This window comes from Lingula anatina, chromosome 9 (genome assembly GCF_051362555.1).
Source record: "Lingula anatina isolate TDL-2025a chromosome 9, LinAna3.0, whole genome shotgun sequence".
NCBI classification, from domain to species: Eukaryota; Metazoa; Brachiopoda; class Lingulata; order Lingulida; family Lingulidae; genus Lingula; species Lingula anatina.
In genome coordinates this window covers 14398137-14424351 of record NC_141775.1, presented here as the reverse complement: position 1 = coordinate 14424351, position 26215 = coordinate 14398137, and the positions used below count along the sequence as shown (strand labels likewise).

At 35.8% G+C, this 26215-nt stretch overlaps 1 protein-coding gene and 1 long non-coding RNA gene across 5 annotated transcripts in view; one reads left to right on the top strand and one right to left on the bottom strand.

The window, feature by feature from the left end:
• The first annotated feature begins 8288 nt into the window (after nt 1-8288).
• The window catches only part of LOC106171732 (uncharacterized), a 38299-nt gene continuing 20372 nt past the window's right edge, over nt 8289-26215 (top strand). For 2 of the 3 annotated variants that reach the window (XR_001239348.2, XM_013552186.2), the window contains exons 1-7: nt 8289-8574; nt 10232-10460; nt 12798-13152; nt 17833-18140; nt 19400-19827; nt 21994-22534; nt 25128-25297. Coding sequence is in view for 2 of the 3 variants with exons in the window: in XM_013552186.2 (XP_013407640.2) it covers nt 10295-10460; nt 12798-13152; nt 17833-18140; nt 19400-19827; nt 21994-22534; nt 25128-25297 (1968 nt within the window). In the remaining variant the exon portion in view is untranslated. The remainder of the gene's footprint in view (nt 8575-10231; nt 10461-12797; nt 13153-17832; nt 18141-19399; nt 19828-21993; nt 22535-25127; nt 25298-26215) is intronic. The other variant, XM_086996219.1, reaches the window with a different exon arrangement.
• Nucleotides 14049-15854, bottom strand: LOC147759957 (uncharacterized). 2 transcript variants are annotated; one of them, XR_015331232.1, is made up of 3 exons: nt 15263-15854; nt 14984-15141; nt 14049-14765 (listed from the first exon to the last, which is right to left on the bottom strand). It is a non-coding gene; the product is annotated as an uncharacterized LOC147759957 (long non-coding RNA). The 2 variants fall into 2 exon arrangements; XR_015331233.1 differs by lacking the exon at nt 14049-14765 and having other exon boundaries at nt 14870-15141.

The window sequence follows — 26215 nt, the reverse complement described above, 5'->3', positions numbered from 1 at the left end:
TATGTGCTAACAAATCTGACTGACGGGCTGTGAAATATCAACTTTTCACATAAGAAAATGTAAACGCTATCCGAAGCATCAAAATTAATTTCGTTAATTCAAAACGGATCTTCGATATGAAATGTTATAAATTCTGATACCAATAGTAACTCAAAAGTATGTATATTTAACACAGTATGTAGAAGGGAAAGTCTTATAAGATATTGTAATATATTTGTTGAGTTTAGTACTTCTACATACAGATTTTCAAATGCAATCAAAATGTTTTCAAATCCCGCAACTCTCGCAAATTGTCCGTCACCGTTTTGAAGGCTTAGATAACAACCTGTAAAGGACTAGTGTTATATTACTGATCATATTACAAACATACACGTACATATGGGAACCGTGCGGTCATATGTGCTGCCATTGTAAATATGCACTCCTTTAACAAGCAATTATATACTAGTTGTGTTACTAAAATGACATCGAAAGTTACCACATCGGTCTATTTGCACGTCGCAGTCGTCTTACATTGAAACCATTGGAATTAGTATTTTTGCTGTTGACACCATTTCACCAGTTATATTTAAATTATTTCTCAAGGCCAAATATATTTACAATATGTGGGAGTACAAAAAACTTAATTAACAGGGTATTCCCATATGTCTCTCAGCTAATATATTGAACACGCAATGAAAGGTCTTTGTAAGTAATTTATTCCTTTGTCCGGCAGCACCTGATTATAATTGAAGTGATTCTTTCCGTTTTGATTAATGTCTTTGCTAAATCTACTTGTACTTTAATCTTATTGAACTTTAACTCTTTTTCATCCTCATTTTGACTTATATATCTGCCACTGTGAAGAATGTTTTAAGTGAACAGTCTGTTCATAAAAAAAAGTGCCACAAGCTGCGGTGTCTGGTTTATGACGCTGTCTCAACCATGATTGTGTCGGACTCCACAAAAATCACACAATTGTGTTAGTGAAGACAACGTGAGATGGTGCTGGGGGAGTAAAGATGTTCTCCAAGTAATAATAAATAGGTAGTGTTGGGAAGCTATTTTAGTTTAAGAGTTAATGTCGTAAATCTAACATTTACTACACGGTATATGAAAAGAAAATGTGATGAAAACAGCCGTCGACAAAGTAACCAGTGTTATGAGGAGAGTGTACAGTGTGTGTGTTTGGGGAGAGGGGTCCAATATGATGATAATTTAAAGGTCTGAGGGTGAGTTTTGGGTGTGCTTGAGTGTGTGTACTGATACCCTTCAACATGGACAGGGTAAAAGCCTTTATATACGATAAATGGCTCTCAATCATCTCCTTCAAGGCTTGTCGCACGTACTGGTGATTACAATTACGCAAATAACCTCAAATAAGGGCACACCTACTTAATTCCCCCCCTTCGTAAGGGCACACCTACTTAATTCTCCCCCTTCGTAGAAAATTTTCCCTCCCGACGTCAAGGCGTCCTCTCTGAACAACAAACAATATTCCAGCAGGTAAGAGGATCAAAGACGCCTGGTTGTGTCAGAAACTCTGTGGCAAAGACAACGTTCCTGTAAGAGGGACACGTACAGTCGCTATTCAAAAATATGCCCCTATACCATCTTTATCCGCCCTATCTTGATTCTTGCCTCTTTCGCCCTACAAAGTTAATTCACGGTAGTATAGATACCACAGGCTGCCATGCGCTGGCTCACTTCTGTTTTATTCGTATTTAAAACTTTATCCATTGAGTAGATTCCACTGTAATCTCCTTCAAATTTCACATGGGAAAAAATCAAGTTCGTTTTAATATTGTAATTACGTACTTTGTAAGTTATTTATCTCCTTTTTGTAATTATTTATGTACGTACTCACATGTACTTTTTGATGTGTAAACATACACTTGTAGTATTGAAAGTAGCATAGACAGCCAACGATGCCAACACGTAACATCAAATCCCGAGTAAATCATTATTACAGTAAAAAGCTGGAAACAATGTCACAAAGGGGGAATACTGAGGGAGAGGTCATACATAAAATGTCTCTGCAATATTGTGTATCTCATATGTTAAAGATCCCTAAGTGCTTGATAAATAGAAAATATTAACAGAGTATCTGCAAGTTATTTCACTCTGTTCAGTTGGGTACATATTTATCTTTTTAATAATTTAATATAATTTTTCCATAATGTGTCTACGTGAATCGTTAATGAGTTCTTCGGCGCATATAATAAAGGAGCGCCCACATACTTTAGGAATTGTGCGCACAAAAATTTCCACCAAAGATACATATCGTTTTACTAAAACTTTACATCTGAAGCCAATGTCATTTTAATATTTGCCATGCAATGTGTGTACGCCACGAAATGGTCAAAATACGGAAATAGGAATCTACTGCGTAATATGCAATGCCGGCGCCAAGCTAGAACACGTTCGCCGCTCTCTACCCGTTCAATGCCCCTTTACTTAAAAGCTTTGCGGCTGCATATAAACAATGCGAATGCTCATTAAATTGCAATAAATGTAGAGCAAAATAAAGGACTGGAAATATTTCTCTGAGATATATGTAGAGATGTATGAAATATTTGTATAGGAAAATTAAATGTCACTGACGTAATAAGTCATGAAGTCATGGGCAGTGATGACATGCTATTTAAGCTTAAAATTAAAGGCCATCACTTGTACTGAACGGTAGATAAAAAGGATTTAGTGATATGATGGACTCAAGCAAACTGTATGTATAACTGGGTTGCTTGGCCCGGGGGGTTGGCAAAGTGTCAGTAGATGTGTCAGGAGAGTGTACGACTCCGCTAAAAAGTGTTTTTCAGCACACACACACACACACACACACACACACACACACACACACACACACTGAAGGCTGGTTTTGTTGTATTGAAAACCTAATGGAAGAGCGCAGTGGTAGATACATTTACGGTGTGCTGGTTAATTCGCGGATTATGTGGTTTAGGGTGTTAGAGCTAAAAGATCTGCGGGTAGGGTTAGTTAACGCCTAATCCGTTTATAAGGCCTGGCAGCTCCTGCTTTTAAATGAACTTCAAGTGATTCTTTTGATTTAGTAGGGGAGACCGGGGCTAGTTGGACCCCGGGGTAAGTTGGCCCCCCGTCAATTTATGACAAACAAAATAACGAGGTAAAAAAATTGGCCACATAGTCTTGTAAAGTGACCGTAGCCTACAATGCTAAGGAAGTGTCGGACGTTAAAAAGTTTTACTTAAGCAGTGAGTCAAAATAAAGTATTTTTGCACCTTAAAGTAATTTTGTTAAAGAGATTTAAAAATCTATTTCATAGGCTTTTGATCGAATATAATATATGTATAGGGCATCAAACTGAAGCTCATTGTTTCAAGTTTCACAGAGACGTATCATCGTTGCTCATTCTAGCACCATAAATGGCTGCCATCCTTTAAAATAAAAAGTGTGCACCCGGGGCTAGTTGGCCCCCTTGACTCGGGGCAAGTTGGACCCTCATATTACCCACAAACCTTTGCGCGCAACACAGCTAGAGACCATTGTTGAAACAAACTCAATGGTTTAAAACTGAATATGTTACTTTCTTTTAAAACGAAAACGTTTTCATTCATTAAAAACCTGCTTTATACCATTATTAATTAATTCTTTATTAAAATAAAACAAATTTATCAATAGATATTCTGTTCTTGCAACACATACCCCCCCCCCCTACAACGTGACGTACGGAAACCTCAATAAATCTGCCTCATTTGAACTATTTATTCATCAAAGACTCTCAAAAGTCAATTTAATAAATTAAAAATATATAAAAATGTATTACAAGGCGTTTACGTGGGATATTTACTCCATTTTGTATAGGGGGCCAACTTGCCCCGTGGCGGGGCAAGTTGGCCCCCCCCTGACGTCAACTGCGTTTTTTGTCAAATTGTGAGCCATCTGGCATTATATTTGAAAAATAATGACTTTGCATACGTAGCTTAGTTCATGGGGCTTACTTTGAAACCGATTTTGTTACTCTAACTCATTCCTAGTTGGCTCTACAAGGCCAAAAGTGTCTAACTGGGCCAACTAGCCCCGGTCTCCCGTCTTTGCTAAATCTGTTTTACTTGTATTATCCTTTTAACTCTTTTTTGTTCCCCTTTTTTTGGGTAATATATCTGCCACTGAGAAGAAAATTTTAAGTGAACAACATTTGTTCATAAGAAAAATGTGCCACAGGCTGCGGTGTCTGGTTTATGACGCTGTCTCAACCATGATTGTGACGGACTTCACAAAAATCACACAATTGTGTTAGTGAAGACAACGTGAGAATGGGCTTGGGGAGTACAGATGTTCTCCAAGTAATAATTCATGGATAGTGTTGGAAAGCTATTTTAGTTTAAGAGTTAATTTCGTGAATCTAAAATTGTAAGTTATTTATCTCTTTTTTGTTATTATTTATTTACGTACTCACAGGTACTTTTTGATGTGTAAACATACACTTGAAGTATTAAAAGTAGCATAGACAGCCAACGATGCCAACACGTAACATCAAATCCCGAGTAAATCATTATTACAGTAAAAAGCGGTAAACAATGTCACAAAGGGGGAATATTGAGGGAGAAGTCATAATACATATCAAGTCTCTGAAATATTGTGCATATGGAAAGTCTTTGAAGTCATATACAGTTTGTCGAAATAAGGGGGACGAGGATGTGAAGCCGCTCATTCCGCCCCTCCCCCCTTGGCGTGGGGTTCGGGGCCCGCTGAAGGCCCCCGAAACTTTTTGGCTTTTTAGAGGGCGAACAGTGGTACGGTTTAGCCAGCCAAAATTCTAATTTCAGGAGGGGACCATGCGTGTGGCCTTTTTCAGAAATCGAAGGAGGGGTCAGGATCCCCCTAAACCACCCCTCTAAATCCACCACTGAGAGTGATGTACTGATGATATGTGTATAAATTAATCACTTTTCAAGCTGATAAAAATGTAAATAGGCAAAGAATTCATTACAAAAACAGTCTTCGGCAACATAATTATGTAATCGGGGATACTCCATCCACAATCTTAGAACATACGCCAGATAAGTTTATCATTGTTACGTGTCTTAGACTGGGTTCTCATAGATTTAGATCGATCTATCCGGATCGACCTAACTCCTTGGGGGGTTCATGCTAAATTGCTGTCAGGTTCCGAGAGCCGAGCGGGAACAAAAGTTAATTACCCCCCTTACAGATTTTAGTAGGCGGGACAGACATTTATGCCGGTCAGGCTGACAACATTCTAGTGAGACTCCCCACGGGGATAGATCTATCTAAAAATCTATGGGAATGCACTCTTAGGTTTAAACAAGTGATATTACCACCAACTGAAAGAATAACGGCAAAGAAGAAGAGGGGAATTTGTTGTTAAAATATTAAACCACAAGATAAATGAAGCAATAGCGTAGTATGCATAGCGTGAATTCTCAGTGTGAATATGGCACCAGCTCGATAATTAGGAAACGTGACTATCTTATGAAAAAATATTAAATAAAAACCTTTACGAAAGATTCATGGTCAAATGTAAATTAGAAAATCAGTACTAATACCCTGAAATATTAGCAGTGATAAAGACTCTAAACCAGACATTACGGCTAGAATAGCGAGAACTGCATCTGTCGTTATATACATTGTATAGTAAGCTCAAATCTGGGGGGTGGGGGGGATGGGAGGGGGGGGAGGTAAGAACGTCACCGACAGAATTAAGATCAAAATCGCTGATTCTCTTAAAATTCCTACATGCATGTGGGACATGGACTTTGACCTCAGATACTCCGACAAATATACTGGCAATTGATATTTTAAGACTAGAAAAGCACTCCGAGAGCGCAGACCTCCGCCAGGGCAGCGATTTTTGATTATTATTGATTATTGATTGACTATTGATCCGGATCACCACCAAAAACTAACCACTTCTAAGTTAACCCATTTCTGACCTACCCTGAAAATTTCATCAAAATCGGTCCATAACTTTCTGAGTTATGTTGATGACAAACAGACAAAAAGACAGACAGAAAGACAGGGGTGAAAACATAACCTCAATGGCGGAGGTAAAAACAGAAGTGAAAAATGAAGTTAAACATATATTCGTAAATTCTAATTTTTATAAAACCCTGGTGACACAAAGTGATATATCTAGTTTTTTGTCAGAACAGATACACTTAGTAATTATTTCATAAGTGATTAAGTTGCCAGCCTGGTGTTTATAAAGCCCCACTATGGCAAACAATTCTTCAGCTCGCTTACTTTAAATAAAATATAAATTGTTATCACGGTCCTGTTTATTGAAAATCAGTGACCAACGCACCAATAGGAAGAAGCTTGGTGTGTGAAATATGACGGCAGATCCAACAAGGTTCTATACTTAAGGATTTTAATTTCTAAAGAAGTAAAGGGAGATATAATGCTCTATACTAGTGGTTGACTATGACGTACGCGGTAGTAAGCTGAATGAACTTAATCGTATTTTTATAGAATACATGCTGATTGGCACCAGTGCTTACCAGATCCGCGACCGAATGTTTGTATCAAAGTAAAGACAAAACAAGTCATCAATGTACACAAATATTCATATCGTTCGTTATATTTGTTTGTGCCAAATTTTAGAAAGTTATTCCAAGAGGAAGATTAGTTACAACAGTACTGAGTTTATAGTATATGGTCTGTGTAGTCTTAGAGTCAGTCACAACATGATTGACGATGTCCACAAATGTATTACTTCAGATTGTGCTTGCAAAGACAGCGAAAAATGGTAAAGGACACCGATGTGCTTTTTAATGAATTCCGTCACTTATAAGATACCAGACTTCAGTTTTAAGAGTGCTGTCTTTAACCAGAAAACCTATGGGATTAGTAATAGTAACGCGATAGGCTTTTTTATATATGAAAGATGAGTATTTTAATTTAGACTTTCAAAAATTTAAAATATTTATGAAGTGTTTATTAAACGAAGCTATATAGTGATGTTGCAGGCTTCATTATGGAGGAAGGTCATCGACATATTGACGTTGTTTTAGGTTGTTCTTCCACTGAAAGGCTAGTGCTGTTTCTTGGAAATATCACATGATAATATTTATGTATTTATGTGGCAGCTGGATGAAATAATTACATTTTTTTACCAAAAGGACAAAGTGCATCTGCACGCACATAGCCATCTATCAATTTTGAGAGTAAAATTAACTTTATTTTTTTGTTTTTTTATTCTTGTATGTACTCAATGCGAACAGTCGTTTGAAGTTTCGTATATTTTTTTACTTTTGATATATCGCTAACTTCAGAAATTAGTGGCAAACTGTACATTTCGTTGCTGAGTTGATTTTTTCTTCTACGACTAGCCTATAACAATAATATAATAAATACAATATACAATTAATTAATTCAATTTCTAGGTGAGATGGAAAACTATAAATTTAATGTCGGCCTAGTTAATGCATAGAGAGCTCAAAACAATGCATGAATTGCAATATTAAAATCAAATATTAGGCCTACTCTAATCATGTTTATAGCTGTCCAGGCGTCTGAGAAAATCAGGAAATCGAAAATTATGTTTTTACCCCAAAAGTCCCAATATGATGTCACACGGTAACTTGGAGCTGCGTTTCAAGCTTATAATTAGATGTTTTGTAGATACATTAAGTGAATGCAACAGGATTTAAAAAAAGCTAACACCTTTCGTTTAAGATAAAAAATCTTACCTGCAGTCCTCCCTTAGACCTAACAAGAAATTACCAAGGGTTACTAAGTGGATTTCTTATAATGTTTCACATTCGAAAAAATGTTAAAAAGCATTCATTTATTTTAGTGACCTGCAGGGGCGGTTCAGAACTATGATTCAGCTAATTTCAGCCTGGGAATTTTAATGTAAGCCTAAATGCAATTTAGCGAGAAACTCCTCGGAGATAGATCGATCCTGCTAGTACGTTAGGGTATGGGAATGGTTTCTATCAGTGTTAAACGAAAGCAATAGTAGATGAGGGTCGGCCAACTTTTACATAGAAGGCAATGCGATCCGCCAAGTTGCCCGCATTGTTTTACCCCAGATGCCGGTTGCTAAGGTAAAGCGCCCGGATGACCGACTAGCCCTTGTATTGTTACCCGTGAAAGTCACTTTTTATTTAACGACTTGCGAAACTTCATATTAATTAGCGTGATCCGCGATACCCACATTCTAAACACGTACTTTTCCTCCATATACAATGATTTATGAATAAAACTTTTATTTACTGTGATTTGTGGATTGATAATTTTATTTTCTGTACATTGTGATCAGACCTGCCCCCCCCCCCCGTAGATTACCGTTCGAAAGTAGCTCCGCAGTAAATGTACTTTGTTTACATATCGCAGGGAATGGTTTAGCATATTAAACCTCCCGTTTAGGTGAATCCTCGCTAATTTTGCGAGATAAATGTAGTGTAAAGAATATTTAAACTACTAAAGGAGACCATCAACTTTATATATTTCATCAGAAAGAGGTGAACAGTGGAAAAAAGGGAAAAAACGAAGACAAACTGGGAGTCCAGAGGAGCAACATGCCAATGGCCGAGGTTTACTTCGTTCAACATCTGCCCGTTTACGATTTGCCGTATACTGAACATGGTACGTGGTGAAATATCAAACATGTCCTTTTTGTGTTTTTTTTTAATATTCATTAAAGAGAAACATAGGTGATGGGTATAGTCAAATAGACCAGTTTATGTTGCCCCTGCAGTCAGTCGATTGTTGATTACATAATGCTATATGGCATATTGAACAGAGAATGCATGGCTTATGTGCAACTAACTCGACATGCATTGATTAATGGTAATTGTGTGAATTCAGGGACAAGTGTGGATTTTGAACATTCCTAACCTGGGGTAATGTGATTAGGGAGTGCGACTTGGCTCCTGCACATGCTGTTATTGTTGCATATGAAGCCAGTTTAGATTCCTGTAACACATGAAATTAACTTTTGCTAGAGTTATTTACATGACAGCGATATGACTTAAATAGCATGGTCATGGCAATGGATAAATCAAAGGCATCGCGCGACCAGAAAAAAAAAACAAAGTTGACCTATTTATCCATCCCTCCAGTTAGTATAATTTTGCCCAATGAGGTAGTGATCTTTGTTGCATAACTGCAGCAGGCACAATATGGATCAAAACACAGTAACGGGTCAAAAATGTCCCGTCAGAGACTGACATTTAAGTGATTGTCATTCCCACATTTATTTCAGTGCAAATTAGCTGCTTGTTTTAAATAATCCTTTATGGTCCAGCTAAGTAAAAATGTCTTTAAAAGTAGCCACGTGGATCGTTTACCAACTGTAATCTTGAAAATTGTCTCTAAAATGTCCCGTCAGAGACATTTCAAATGCCCATATTCAAATGAGTGTCAGAAACAAGCAAAGGCTGTATGTAGCACATAAAGAAACAAAATATTTTTGTTCAAATATATATATATTTTTTGGGAAGTATGGTATTTCTTTAAGTTATGCTATGGATTAAGTCAAACACGCACAAAACTTTATTACTTTTCACAGGTTTAAGTAGCAAACGTCATCAGATAGCAATCTGCCATATGAGACAAGTTATCAATGCTGTCATCTTGACCTGTCAACCAGGGAACTCTTTGCCCACTTACTTAAGCACAAGATGCCTTTTAAAAATCACTTATTTTCTAATTTGATAGCTAAAATATATTCTGTGACCATGTTCAGATTCAAACATCATTCCAGCGGGATCAAGCCGGGGTTTCTCGCTTAATTGCAATCAGTGTAATCAGCTGAATTGACTTGTCACCTTAATGGCTGGAGGGTAATAAAGTTATGTGTGTGTTTGTCTTAATCCATAGCAGCTGGAGGAAGAGTGATCAATATAACATATTGGCCTGGAGGTGAGCCTTAGGAGGATGTGTTTTGACATAACACCTTAGCAGTGACTGTGGCTGTAGTAGAAAGCTGGAGGCTTACCAGCATATTCCACATATAATTTATATATATATATATCTAACCCTTATCAATAAAACATTGATCCAACCTACTCTGAAAATACACTTTTTCTCATCTTGTGTGTCATTCTGCACTGCATTTAGCTTCAGTTATGGTTGTTTCAGAAGTTCTCCACTGATAAAGTTCTACATTGCCTAAACCAGTGAGTCTTCATTAGGGTTATAATTAGGTTATTGTAAGCAATGTCTGTTCAGATGTGGTATGTTTTAAGGTAGAGATGATCTTTCTGAGATTTTGATTAAACATCTATAGTCTTTTTTTCAGAACTGTGGAGATTGTTATAACTGGGGTTTGGGTGGTGATATCACTTAGAAAGAAAAGGAGGGTATGGCATTGAAGATGTCACTGCGGCGCTTGCGCATCATTGTCTGTGCAATGATCCAGTCACGTCGTGCAAGACGTCATCTAAGATTCATGCGGAGGACTTGTTGTAGTGGGACTATGGCAATTATCATATTGACCATGTTATTGCTGTTGGCCGCCATATATACAGGTATGTGAGAGTAATGGCACAGATCCTGAATATGCACATGAGGTTACTAGTAAGTAGGATACTGAGAAGCTGGAGGTTATACAAGTTCATTGGAAACAAGAGGAGACTTGTTTGTCTGTTAATTTGATTGCATTTAGCGAGAGTCCCCTTGAAGTTAGTACACAGTAGCTGTTGAGACCTAACTCATTGTGAGTGGACCTGAGTACTTAATGTTGTCTTTATAGTTTGTATGTCTCACAATTGAAGTAGATTATTACTTTTTTATCAATATAGATTAATATATTTTATAAAAGTTTGGCCATGGCTTACTCATACAGAATGTTGCCAGTGAAAAATGAACCATTGTGTTTAGTTGATAACTTAAAGTATTGGAATGTGTTGTCACTATGACATTAGTGTGCATTGATGGTTTATCAGAAAAACCAAAAGTACGAAAAGATAGATCATACCTGTTGTTAAAATAAAAACTGTTAATTTTTTCCAAGATTTTTGAAACTATGTCACCATTTATCTTGCCTAGATGTTATTGAAACTTTAAGTTTGTATATTTTTATATGCAGACACAAATGTGTCTGCACATATAGCTGTCACCTGCATTGGTCATTGCCGTCCCTGTCTTAATCGTCCCCGTGCACTTTCAGTGTTATAAAAGTAAGTGGAAAACCATTTGACCTTTTTTCTTCTAACTTACATCTGCTGTTTTTTTCATTTTTCAGCATGTTTAAAAATAAAATAAAATGAGTCATCATCAAGGCTGAGGTAATTACCTGAACAGGTAATTCAGTTGAGAGGCACAGAGAATGTGCCTCGGATGAGGTGAAATGTTAATTTTGCCAGCAAACGAACTACACTAGTATGCCATTCAAAGTATATTCTAAATATTCTTACTGCCTTCTGACAGCATTATAGATATTCCTAGTTTTCCAACTACATTCGAACTGCATTTGAGAGCTAAAACAGCCAAAAGTGCACTCATCATTCCAGGCGAATTCAAGCGCATTCTGAGTATTCCAACGGTACTCCTACAATAATAAAGGTCAATTTAAAAATGTGGTGCGAATTTTTAAAATTCTTCATTCAGCCTCATTCTTTTTGATTCCTGTTGATTCCAAATAAGTGTGACGGGGGGATTATTTCAAGGTCAAACAGGCTAAAATTTTCTAAAAAGTTTCTAAAAATATTTGTTTGTGCCAAATTTTAGAAAGTTCACAGACCTAAGCTTTCATATTATAGTGAAGGATTATGATTAGGGACTCCTTTCATTTTCGGAAGTTTGGGATCAATTGGTGCATTTTCATATTTTTTAAAAACATTTCCCTGTATGTTTGAATTTCAAGAACATAAAACTTTTCTTAATACTAGCCATTAATAACAACCAAACTGTTTCCCAGCAAGAGACAACTGTTAACATTGTTATTTTTATTGTACTCCAGTAAAAATGTGTTATCTTATGACACCATTTACATAAAGTATTTTGACAAAGGTATCCACATTTGAAAAGGTGACACATGACAACTAAGGCCATCCTCAAAAAGGCTCCCAACTGTCAAAAAGATGAAACATTGCTACTAAGGCCACCCAGGGCCTTGAAAATGCTCCTGCTTGTAAACAAGGTGACATATTGCAACTAAGGCCATCCAACACTCAACAAGCTCTCTTCCTTTACTAAGAAGGATAACCTACAACAATCATGGTCATTCAAGAACAAAAGGCTTCTCAGCTCTTCCAAAGACGTATCGACCGCCATACACCTGTAATTATAAATTATATATGATATAATCAACAATATATCATAAGGAAAAATCCTAATAATACAAATTCAAATCCAAAGTGTGTAACAGAATGTATATCGCCTGAATGACACGAGAACTCTTCTATGCCAATCACACCCTCTACTGGCATGCCATAACCAGAGAGGAAATAATTTCACTCAAATTCCTCTTGTCAACTGATAGAAATTACAATTACCACACGTAGGACTTTGAACTCGTATGGGCTTGAAGCTCTGTGCTAAGTACTTATTTGGAAGTGGTGGTGATAAAGCTACTAAACATTATATAATGATGCTTTTAAATTGACAAACAATATTTTAATTTGCGCAATGTTTCCTGTTTTGTGCCTGCACATTTGACAGCTCTGCTGCCTTGTTTTTCATATCAGTCACTCTGCATATGTTGCATCTTCACTGTCTAGGTATCTAGGTATCTAGCCCACTGCAATTGATTGTTTATAGTACAGATTTACTAAATAAGTAAATTGTTTGTCAAATCTGAAACCTTTATATTAATGATTGATAATCCAGTACGCTGGTGACAGTTATTCATTTATATTTTTCAGCACGTTTGCCTACCAAAGAACAACTGCATCTGAATTATATTGCAGAGAGCCTTGATGTGAAATACTATCTGATACAAAATTCAAAAAAGGAGTATATGGCATTAACAAACACTGGAGATCAACCCATGAATTTGACAAATGTGGAACTCTATTTTTATCACATGTTGAGAAAAATTCATCTTGATTCCAAGTTTGATGGTATAGCCATGGAGCTACATCATGTAGATGGGTCCCTGTTTCGTCTTCGCTTTTCAAAAAATACAACAACACAGGTGCTGCAATCACAGGAAAAATTGGTGGTTTCTTTGAAATCTTCAATTTCCACTTGGGCACGTTCTGATGTATCACCTAACTGGTAAGTTGTATGTCTCAATATTCTGAGGGCTCATTGATCTGAGGGGTCATTTGTTTAAATTTGTTTTAGTGTCAAGGTTCATATAAAAGTATAAAGGTTCTTATATCGTAGTTTTTTGCTACAAAGGTTCATTGGTCACAAGACTTCCTTTCTTTTATACAGGATAGCCCAAAAAGATGTCTCCATTTTTGACAAAGTAGCAATTTCTGTTGAATGGAAAACTTAACAATTTGTCTCCATAGATCTGTCTCACAGACATAATTATGTGCGGTGTAAGTTTTTTACCTCATACCAATCTATTAGTGAGCACAGCTCAAAAGTTTACAATGTGCTCAGTTCAGACTCCATGGTGCTGAATCACTGTGGCTACTCCTACACTGAATTTTATGATGACATAATTCAATGACATTTGAAATCTGCTGATTGCTATCAAATGTTATTCTTGCAGCCATGGCCAAAACTCCAAGGCTTTGATGGTCTTTCAAATTAGCTGGACAAAAAATCTACTTGTTCTACCAAACTTTTGCTGATCTTTTTGAAATTTTTATTTCACCATTTTTTCAAGACTGCTAGGTGATAAGGCTATTTTTGGTGGTGGGGTAGGGTTTTGGAGGGGGATACTCCTCTTGAATGAGGCTTTGGGGGTTCATCTCCACAAAATCTTTGAAAATGTGAAATTAAAAGGTTATTTCAATTGGTTTGTCACGAAGAAGATTACATTAGTTTTATTTTAAACGATTTAAATTTTTCTTTGTTGACCAACAAGTAATATAAATCAGTCTGTGAAATGAGCTTTTTAGAGTGGTTGTCCCATCAGACAACCATTTTTAAAGGTTGCCCCATCCCCTTTTGGTTGCCCAAATGAAGCGTAGGAAAATAACACAAAACTTCCAAGATTCCTTTTATTTCAGGGGGTTAAAGGCTGACATGCACTGTGTAGCTTTAAATAGATTAATTTATGCAAATAAACATGATGATGATGAGCAGTTTTATATTACAGAACCTCAACAGCAACAATGCAGCATTTAGTAACATGTCTTCCCACAAACAATTATTTTAAGAACAACTATACATCATCATACTTTTGTACAAACACTAGAATATTTTCTAGCAAAAAAAGGCACTTCAGGTCAAGATTTGAAGACAAGCCAGAATGAATAATAATTTTCAATATATTGACTGCTAGCTAAGTGTAATAGGATTCTCCATTTCTCTGCCTCTTAGTCTATTAACTTACTTTCAAATGTGGACATATTAATTTATTACATATATACAATTATCATAATAAACAATAATTAAACTGCTGCATTTTCTGCCATCTCCATCTCATCTACTTCATCAAATTCATCTTCACCATTGTAATCATGATACAGGAAGTACAACACGTTGGACAGCACAGACAGACAGAATGATCAGAATATAGTGTCTATATATAAAAAGGAATGTCACTATTTTAAACATGAAATGTCTGGTTCAGACTAGTCCTTGAAGGACAAAAAAAAAAAAAAAAAAAAAAAAAACGTGTTTTCTTCCATCTCCATCTCATCTACTTCATCAAATTCATCTTCATCATTCTCCTTTGAAGTAACCAAAGAATCTGTAACTACCTCCTGCTAGAAAAGACAAATGAATAATTCAATATAAAATATCATACAGTACCATAAAAATGAAAAAAAAAAAAAAAATTGGAAGACTCCTAAATTGCATGGTTGTGAAGTTCAGACATTGAAGCATATTGATTTTCACATAGATACACTGATTGAAAGGAATACAGGACTCGACCATACCAATGCCCTACGAATTCTCAATTTTATGTGAGACAGGGCTGTACCTCAAATTCCAGAAAGGAAGCAGTTTCATCTGATGACTGAGCTGCAGTTCCCTCTAACTCTTCATCCAACAATACTTCCCTCTGAGTCTGTGACAGGACTTGGCCTGGGACTTTCTGGCACTGGATCCAATTCTTCTCTTTCCAGAAAAAGTGCTTGTCTGAAAACAATTCAATTGTCATCACAATTTCACTTTTATCTTTTATTAAAATGAAGTAAAAATACTTCAAAGCAGACAACAAGAACAAGTAAAAATATATAAAAAAAAAATTGAAACTTACGTGTTTCTCATTAAAACTCCTAGACCTTCAGATTCTGACTTCTGCAGCCAATGCAAGCAGTCCGCCACGCCACTTTGGAACCGCCAGCACTGGTGCTGTCGCTTTGAAATGCCCCTCTGAGGAATCGTGCTCCTTAATGCCATCTAATCGTAGTGAGGTTTTGCCTTGAACGAAAGGTGAAGAATCTGGCAAAGTGGCAAACATGACACCCTTCCTCCTACTCCCCAGGCATTACGTCATCTTCCTGTCTCTATCTGCTTCATAAAACGACCAGCTACTAGCAGTGCTATAAATAACTATAGCTCTAATAATAGCAAACACTTTGATCAGCAGGTCGGTTACTGCGATAGTAAATCTTGAGGAAAACAGAACGATTTAGGTTAAGCTAAAATTTTTGTTTTCTGTGTAGATTTTGAGATAGGTTTACTCTTTATGTCAATAATTTATTCAGTTGCCCGATCAGACAACAACTTCGTAATTTTAAGTTCACTGACATGCTTTTTAGTTGTCCTGGGCAATCCGACAGCTGTTTATTTCGAAGACTGATAAATTCAGTACTACATACGATTAATGAAGATTTATGGTCAGTGCTTTCCACATTCTGGGGGATTTATTTGTATAAAAGTTGTCTAAAAACTCATTTTCAGCAATAGCAATATTTACTATAAATCATTCATTCATACAGGTTTTTTTTTTCCTGTGGTTATTATTAACAAGTAAAAAATTGTTTTTTTTTATTCAATTTTGATGCAGCATAAATAGCACAGATTATTTATCGTAGTCTGAATTGGAGTGCTGATGCACTTCACTGTATCAGACTCTTTGGCATGAAAATGGCTTCCTTGTCAGGGTACAGGGGTATCATAAGAAAAGAAAACATAATGATAATATCAAAACTGTAACTGGTATTGGCAACTTTCATTGATCTATTCAACATGTTTATGCAATGTTTGGATGTTTAAGAAAACGTTATCTTCATACACCATGGTTAATGGGGTTGCCCATGATTGAACTGTGGAACAACTCTATCTGAATTACATCAGGCAGTTATTTGCATTAGGCCCAACTGCATGTCAAAACAGTAAGTTAGCTTTTAAAATATTAAAATATGAACAAAAGTGCCTGTAGGACAATATATTACCACATATTATACAAAATATTGAGTAATATAAAAATGTGAAACCAATTTTACTGTGATAATCCAGTACCATGATACTGAACTAATTTGAACCATCCTTTTTATTACAAACTAATAGTGGAAAGCCTTAAGGCTGTATGAAAGTCTTTCAAAATTACAAATTTAAAGTCAGTTTAAAGTTGGATTGATCAGGAGAATGTATATGCTTTTAAAAAGCTTATTGCTGCAAATAACGTTGCTCAAGTGTCTGCTGGTTCTGTCCTGACATGTTTCCTCCTACACCCTTCAAAATTCAGGTCTAGAAATATTGAGTCATAATTGTACCACCAGCTTACGGAGGTGCTGGCAGTACCCATGGTTTTAGTCGCAACCCGTGTGTTCCGCCGGCTCCTGCGGCTCTGCCGGCCCCGCCACCATGTCACTGTTACCGCTTCTGCTCCTAGACTACAAGGGCCTGCATACCCATCTCTTGGATTTAGGTCACATATAATCTCAACTCGATTCATGTAAAATTTGGGCTTTGTCAGTGCTGGGGTCTAGGTGTGGCGCTTGTTGCAATGCACCTTTGTCCAAAATTTGCAAAATTAAATGCAAATTATCTACCATATCGAAGGAATTATGGGAAAAATTTCTATAGATGGCAGACCAAAAGTCATATGTGGAGATTTCAAATATGCCCTTGGATTTGACCTTTGACCTTTATTTCAAGGTGAAACGGGCCAAAATTTTCAAAAAAGGGAATTTTTTACAAAAAAAAAAAAAAAAATTGTGCTGATATTCAGAAACTACACAGACCTTACCTATAATATTATTGGCAGGTGTTACCCTTCAGGTCACCTTTCATCTCTGTGAGTTTGGGTGCATTTTCACGGGAGTAGCGGCCACCTACTTTTGAACTGAACTTTGTATCTCTTATATCTCCCAAACTGACAGAGATATGGCCAAATTTACTATTTAAGTTGAATAGGAAGATATGTACTGGCAATCTAACTGTAACCTTAAAATTAACCTTAGACCTACTTTTCACCATGAGCTGAACTTTACAACCTTTCCATCTGTTATGTCTCAAAAACTAGCAGAGATATGCCCATAGTTACTATTGAACTAATACAGGAAGTCATGCTGGCAATCTAACTGTGATCTTAAAAATGACCTTTGACCTTCTTTTGCCATGAATTGCACTTTACAAATTGGGATTTAAACTTTAACTCTTCCCCATGATTTTGTTTTAAATTGTAATTTTCAAGAAAAATAATTCAAACTCAAGCCTGCATTTTGTAGATCTTGTCAAGCACAAAACTAGAGGTGGTGTCCTTGTTTTTGCTTTTACATACGAATGCGCTTACTCCAGCTGGTGGTACAATACCCAGAGGTGGTATCGCCTCTCTAATCCTCTAGTTTTGTATGATAAAAATGGTTGCTGTTTCTTCAGGTACATCATGTCGCCAGGGTGTACACCTGTGCTTCTTCACTGCACTGTGGGGGAGGATCTGAACTTTGCCAAATACTTTTGGGAAGACAGCAGTGGCATTTCAGATGCTACCAGATTGAGCATGCACTACAGTAAAGCAGTGGAAAGATACAATAATAACAAAAATTTGAAACGATTTGAGATTCCACCACTGTATGTTATTCCAACCCCTGTGGAGATAGTGGCTGATCACACCAAGCCACTGAACATACGGACCAATGACTGGGTGGTGGTGGCAGATGCTGGTCTAGAAGAGGGCCTTCCTAGAAGTGAGTATGAGAGAGAGAGAGGGTTGGGGGGTATCCAATATAATCTAAATCAGTTTGATATTTTCATTGGGAGATTTATAACTATTGTAAAAATGGTCAGATCAAGCTGATTTTTGTACTAAACCTGTATTTTAGTAATATTGAGCACTCCTGTAAGGTTTCAAGACAATAGGTACATCGGTTTTCCTTGAAATGTGTTATCAGTGTTGCGTATGTGCTGAAAAAAGGGAAAAACAGCATACCGTAACTTAAAAAAAAAGCCTGATCATGTCTTTTTTTTGGAACTTGACCAGCATTTAATGACCATCAATTCTGTAAAACTGGGTTCCCATACTTAAATCGATCCATCTGGATCGACCAAACTCCCTGGGGGTTCATGCTAAATTGCTATCAGCTCAAGAGTTTCGACCCAAAGGGTAAAATGATTTTCCATATATCATGTTATTGGTGTTGCATATGTGATGAAAAAAGTGAAAAAAAAAACAGCATAACTTTTGAAAAAAGGACGGATCATGCTGATTTTTGAACTCAACTTGTGTATTATGAGCTTTTATCAGTTCTGTAAGTTTAAAACCAAAAGGTAAAACTGCTTTCCACTTATTGTGTTATCGATGAAAGCGCATGGAGTCAACGACAACGACAGATGCAGGTGGGGGGGTAATATGTAGAGACACATCTGTGTCTGTACATAAAAAAAAATATTGCATAAAAATTTGAAACAGCATTGAATGAAAAAAAAAAGAATATTACATAAAAATATGAAACAATATTGAATGAAAAAAAAAGAACATTGCGTGAAAAGTTGATACAACATTGAATAAAAAAATTATTGCATAAAAAATTAAACAACATTGAAATAAAATAAAAAACCATTGCATGAAAAAATGAAACAAAATTGAATGAAAAAAATTATTGCATAAAAAATGAAACAACATTGAATGAAAAAAAAAGTATTGCAGTAAAAAATGAAACAACATTGAATGAAAAAAAAAAAGAATATTGCATAAAATTTTGAAACATTGGATAACAAACTTTAAAGTGAATGAAATATATATTTATTGAATATTGTAACACAAATCATGCCATATACCAGCATTACAGTGACTGTAGGCTTTGGAGTAAACTTGAATGGATAGCCAAAGAAGAAAATGACTGAGACTTGTGAAAATTGTCAGAAATGAGGAATAAAGAAAATTACTCCTTTAACAGCAATAACTGCTCTGTTTAGTATTATACAACCTTTATTTATTCTTCTCCAGGAATGCTCCTTCCTCTGTCACAAGATGATCCAGGCAAGAAAGTCATACGCATCAGACAGGGCCCAGTTGATGTCATTATACAGGGGAAGGCAATACACAGCAAAGAAGCATACAGAATTGATGTCAGTGCACAAGATGAGCGAATTGAGGTCACATCACCATCAACTGCTGGGGTTTTTTATGCTATGCAGACCATATATTCAACTATGGATGAACAAGGGAATATTCCACAGTTAAAAGTCCAAGATGCACCAAGGTTTTCTTATCGAGGAACACACATTGATGTATCACGGAATTTTTTCCAAAAGGATGTCATTCTAAGGACGCTGCAGGCTATGTCTAAGTATAAGATGAATAAGTTACACTTCCATTTGTCAGATGATGAGGGTTGGAGACTGGAGATTCCAGGTCTTCCAGAATTAACTGAGGTTTGTAGAAGTTTTCTTTTTATTTTGCACAGGCATATAGTGTCTGTACATAAAGTCATAATCTGCTTCTGTGGTCACCATGCACTTTCAGAGGTAACATGATAAGTGGAAAACTGTTTGACCTTTTGTCTTCAAACTTACAGAACTGATGAATATTAGTAAAATACAGCTTGAGATCCAATATCAGCTTGACTGGTCCATTGTTTAAAAAATGATGTATTTTTTTAGCATATATTTTACTGTATGCAATACAGAAAACACATTTAAAGGAAAACCAATAAGCCCATTGTCCTAAAACCTACAGGAGTGATCACATTACTAACATACAGGTATAAGTGAAAAAACTCTCAGTGGATTATTTTTTATGCACAGATACATCATGCCTGTACACATGGCCATCACCTGTTGTTGCCGTTCTCTTTCAGAGATAACACAATGAGCAGAAAACCGTTTGACCTTTTGTTTTCAGAACTGAGGAATATTATTAAAACACAGGTTGAGTTAAATAAACAGCTTCATTGGGCCATATTTCCAAAATTTATGTTGTTTTTAGCTTTTTTTCAGCATATGTGCAATGCAGGTAACACATTAAGTGGAAAAAACGAGTGATGCACTTTCTGTAATGCCCCAAAAGAGACTTTATTGCATATTTTCTGGGATTTCATTTGAACTTGTTTCATTCAGAACCTACGCACACAGTGCCCTGTTGAATTAGAACAAAACTCTTGCCTGTTTCTATTTGGATTATTGGATAACAGCTCTTGCATACTCTACTCCTTCATATAAAGAAATATCTCACTCTATGCAGGCAGAATAAAATTAAACCACTCTGGGATCCCTGCAAAAAGTATTTGGAGAAGCAAAAAAATAGATTTTCAGTCTTTATACCTCCTGGGTCCTTAAAAGGCAGTTGATCTAAGGAAGAAATGGGAAAGCACAGAAAAAAATATTCATATGAATAGAAAAGATCATGTGTCATAGCCTACTGAGATTCTCTTACTCTTACTAATTTTTACTTGTATTTTAAGTCATCATCTGTAAGAGTTTTTTTCATTGTGTGAGCGGTGTGTGGAAGGTGTCTTTGTCTCTCATTGTTGTAAATGCCCTGTGTTAATATTTGTTTAAAAAAAAACTTGGCTTTGCTTATTCAAAGTAAGATGATATTTAATCAAAAAAGCAGACTGAGTCAGCCCATGGTAGGACCACATCTCTAATGATTAGGACCATGTTAGATAATTTGTGATCTGAAGTTGAAGATTAAGACCTTTTCAGATGGAAGGAATGGTGGTAACAATGGTTGGGGGGGGGGGGGGGGGGGGGCTGGATGCTAGAATTCTCTTGATCTAGTTTTATTTATTAAAAACTTAGTTTTATTTAATTGAAACTTTTTTCTTCTAGTTGCAGTGTTTCATTTATAAATTTTTTGGTATTCTAAGAAAAGAAACAGAAAGTACAAGACACATTAATCTCAAGTTAACTAATAACTTTCTCTCACATTCTCTCATTCTTGTTCACTCAGTTGAGTTTAAAATTCCTAATAGAAAATGATTTTACTATACTTATACACACACACACACACACACACACACACACACACACACACATCCTACATAATTTTACCTATAATTTCCAATTAAAGGGATAACAGCTGTTCATTTTTGCAAAAAAATAGATTTCCCTGGAGTAAAGGACAATTTCCCCATACTTACCAATGGTAAATGAATCCATTCCAACATTTAAAGTTAGTCCCTGTTTTTTTTTTCTAAAAAGTTTCATTTTTGTAATATTTTCTTAAGAGATTATTACAGAGTATAGCCATCTATGGAAGTCACGTGATGTGATAGCAAGCAAAAATTCCAGAATAATTGTGTGAACTGCTGTATTGACGGTAAAATAGAATCTATTATATTTCTATAAGTTGTTTACAATGCATTTATTGTAAAATGTGGATATCATACGGACAGTTGTTATCCCTTTAATTTAAATTCATTAAATGCTAAGCATGTTCCAATGCAAATGTATACAAGGTCTGTGATATCCTAGAGATTACTGTCAGCCATTGATAGTTGACTGTTTTCGATATGGTTTGTAAATTAGGCATCTTATTTTTTCATTATTTCTTTGAAAACTTGGGCATTATGTTGATTCTTTGTTTATTATGTTTAGATTGGAGCCAGGCGTTGCCATGATCCTACCAAAGTTGCATGCCTTATGCCACAACTTGGATCTGGTCCTGAAGCTACGGGTCTTGGAAGTGGTTTTTACACAACCTCAGATTATCAGGAAATTCTAGACTATGCTGCTCATCGCCATATTGAAATCATCCCAGAATTTGATATGCCAGCTCATGCACATGCTGCCATCCAGTCAATGTTATTAAGATATGACAAATACATATCAAAAGATCCCCAAAAAGCTTCAAAATACCTGCTCAATGACTTTAATGATGACTCAGAATTCTCTTCAGTGCAGCTATTTACAGAAAACGTTATGAACCCATGCCTTAGCTCCACATATGTCTTTATTGAGCATGTGATTAAATCTGTGATAGATTTACACAAGGGACATAACTCTCTCAAGACTATACATTTAGGAGGTGATGAGGTACCTCGGGGCGCATGGGAGAAGTCAACTGTCTGTATGCAGATGGGGAAATCAAGAGAAGAACTCAGGCAGATGTTTGCTGAGAAAATTATTAATATAACAGGTCTGTATATTTCTTACCTCTTCATTGGCAAATTATGATAAAAAGTCATTGATACTGTGATGAAATGTACAGAAGTAGTAGTAAGGACAACATTTACTTAATTGAAAAAAAAAATCGTTGAGGCCCAAGGCAGATTATTATGTTTAAGAGTGTGGTGTAGCAGTCTTATGTAATATGTAATATTGAAGTAAGTATGAGTAGTAATTTTGAAGTAAATATGAGTAAATCACTATTTTTTCATTGTTGAATATGTTAGCAGTAGAGTTGCGTGACAATGCTATTTTTAGCAAAACGGTGGATTCTGCTCACTGGCTCTGCAAGGTGTCACCTGTGGAGACTGGATATTTCTATGACCAGGCACATACTGTTAACTGTGGGGAAGGTGACAGATACTTGTCTATAACTGTAATTATTTTTCATTTCATTGACAAATTTGATAGTCACTGCTGTGGTTAATAATCATGTTGCTTAGGCCACATACAAAATTGACCTTACTCAAGCTGACAGGCAGTATATGACAGATGTTTTTTTAGGGGGTGTGTCAAACCAATCTGGAAAAATGCAAGTTGTAGATTCAATTATATTGAAGACTTAAAATGAGAAGTTCAATATACAGAAGGTTTCCAAGGCCACTCACATGCGTAGAAAACATTTTATAGACCCAATGATTGGCTAGTATACATCTAATAATGATACAGACCTAACATTGCAATTTATTATGATGATCATAACCAAGGAACTGGCCAAGTATTTGATGCAAGCTTTGGAAAAAAGAAATTTAATGATGAATTGATTATAATTTATTAATAGTTAATTGACATTTGATGTGTTATTACTATTATCCTTGTTATTTTTATTCATTATAATTGTTGCCCAGGGGAAATGTTCATTAGTAGTATGATAACATAATAGTAAGGTTATTGAGCACAAGCTTTTACTGTTAGCTTTTGGCCAACCAGACTGGAGACTATCAGACAGATCAGACAGAAGATGTTGTCTCTGACCACAAGGTTGAATGGATTGCTGTCCTTGGGAAACATGATACCTTATGATGACAAATAGGTTCAAGTGGCCAGAGCAGTACCCTTGTCACTATAACAAACTGTATTTTATTCTTCTGTTATTGGTTTTTGTAATTTTATAAACTATACCAAGTTTTAGAAATTTTCACAGTCTATAACAAACTATCAGATAATGCTCTGACACTTCAGCAATGAATAGATTTACCCTGACAGCTGGTGAAATTAGTGTGACAATTATATCTTGTTCATCCTGAGGTGTATTTTGCTTCATTTCCCAAAAGTTTGATTTGATTTTCTACATTGCACCTTTGTTGATAGCTGAAGTGTCTCTGCTCTTCAAATTAGTTGGGAAATTTTCTAGCAACATGTTTTATGAGAATTTTACAACACAATTTAGTGCTCCACAGACACAAGTTCATGTGTACAGTGGCATGCTGTCAAATCTTTTCCCTCTAACTTTAAGTCTGTAACAAGTTATAATCATTTTATAACAATGCTAGTTTGTATCTCAGCACTAGGGTTTGGTAGTTTGGCCCTAGATACAATATCTTAGGTTAATAACACTGTATTGAAATCAGCCATCTTTCCTCTGGCTCCTGTGTAAAATGTCCATGAGTTGCACAGTCAGAAGGAAAAAGTCAGCACATGCAGTCGAGCACTCAATTAACGTGTGCAGGCCTATTTATTGCAATTGGTGATGGAATGTGTAGGTGGGGATAACATTGGGTAGTATGTGTGTTTATGTGAGTGTGTTTGTGTGAAATGGTGTACATATGCTGCTAAAAACCTTGTATGCTTGTAGATTGGTAGATTGTCACTTGAAAGTAGTGCATGTAGTGCATTTTAAGTTTGGTAGGAAAAGTAGTTGTTTGAAGTTGACATTCATTTGGCAATAATATGTTTTCTACACTGAGGAAAGAAATAGTGTTGTGCAATTAGCTGTCTAGTTGAGTAGTGTGGGTGAGTCAGTGTGGAGGTTGCCATTGGAGGAACACTTTAATAATTGGTTTTCATAAGATAAATTATATTGTGCAATTTAAATTGTTCAGTTAGGGCTAATTATTGTGCCTCATAAAGGAAATATGTCACATAGCAGACATGCTGAAAACTTTTCAGAATGGCCGGACATTTAGACCGACAGTAATGAAAAATTGTCTATTCGTTTGAGACAGATACTTCCAGTATGATTAAGTAACTTACTTTGTTTGTGAATGTGATAGGTTTGAAATGGAGGGGAAAAACGCTTTGGGTTTCATATAATTTTATTAGTGAAGTATGTCGAATGATGAATGTAAATTCAAAACTGTGGTTCTTAAAACTCTTGTCGGTACTTTGTACCGACCAAGTCCAATTTTATACCGGTCCAGACAAATTTTCCCGGTCATGACCGATCAGACCGAGAGTTTCATCATGTCTGCATAGGTATTTGGTAACATGTAATATTTGGTTAAACTCTGTATATGTGCCAAGAATGGAAAAGTGAACTATATTACAGGGAATACAAACTGTAGAGCATTAAATTTGAAGCTGATAGGAAGTTGGTAGGAGTATAGCTTTTGATTTTCTTTCAGCAAAGTATCAAGTAGATGTAATATTATGGGATGCAATCAAGAAAAGTGACAAAGACATTGTCCACAAGGACCAGTATAACATGCCAGACAATCAAATCAGCATAAATGTGTGGGACATAGGGCATTCAGGCCAGGATATAGCTCATGTACTTCTCAAAAAAGGATATAAGGTAAATATATATTTATATACATATGAAATTTAAAACAAGAAGAACTATGAAATATAATATCCAAATTGCATAGATAATGCTAGGGCAGACATTTTTTGGCATTTTCTATGATTTTGTTGCTGTTTATATAAAAATTATGCTAAACCTGTTAACTTTAGTGTGTAATAAAGTGTCAAAATGGAAATAAACTCATTTCACTGCAGTTTGTCAGATTGACTCATTCACTTTGTTCAGAATCTCAGAATGGAGCATATGGACATTTAAAATTGTTCTGTTGATATTTTTCCCATCTTAGCAATTTTCTTAGTTGATCCTTTAAAAGTGAGAGTAAATGAGTTATTTTGTTTTATGTAAAAAAAGTAATGAAAATGGAAATAAACTGATTTCAGTACAGTTATCTCGTTTACATGGTGTGAATTTAATTTCCATGGGTCTTTGCTAGTCACATTTTCTAAATATCCATGTTACCTGCAGTGCCTAATTAAAGATTGGTGGTGATTATACTGTTAAGCATTAATGTTATATTTTCTCAAAATTGAAGAAAACCCATTTGGGGCACTGTTGCAGTAGTGACTGTTAAAGGAAAACCATGCCACTTACTGTCCTCAAACTTACAGTAAAGAAACATAGGACTTAAATACAGCATCAGTTGGAAAACCAGTCTGATTGGGTAATTTTTCTAAAAGTAATATAGTATTTTGTGAAATTTTTATTCTTCACATATTAACATTTTCAAGGTGTGACTTTCATTGGCTTGAAGACTTTTTCTAGTCACGTTTTTTGAATATCCATGATACTTATATTTGATCATAAAATATTGATGGTAATTATGCTGTTACGGATTATGCAATATTGCATCAAAAGTGAAGAAAACCCTATTTTGGACACTGCTGCCATTAAGAAAAAAACATAGTGTCC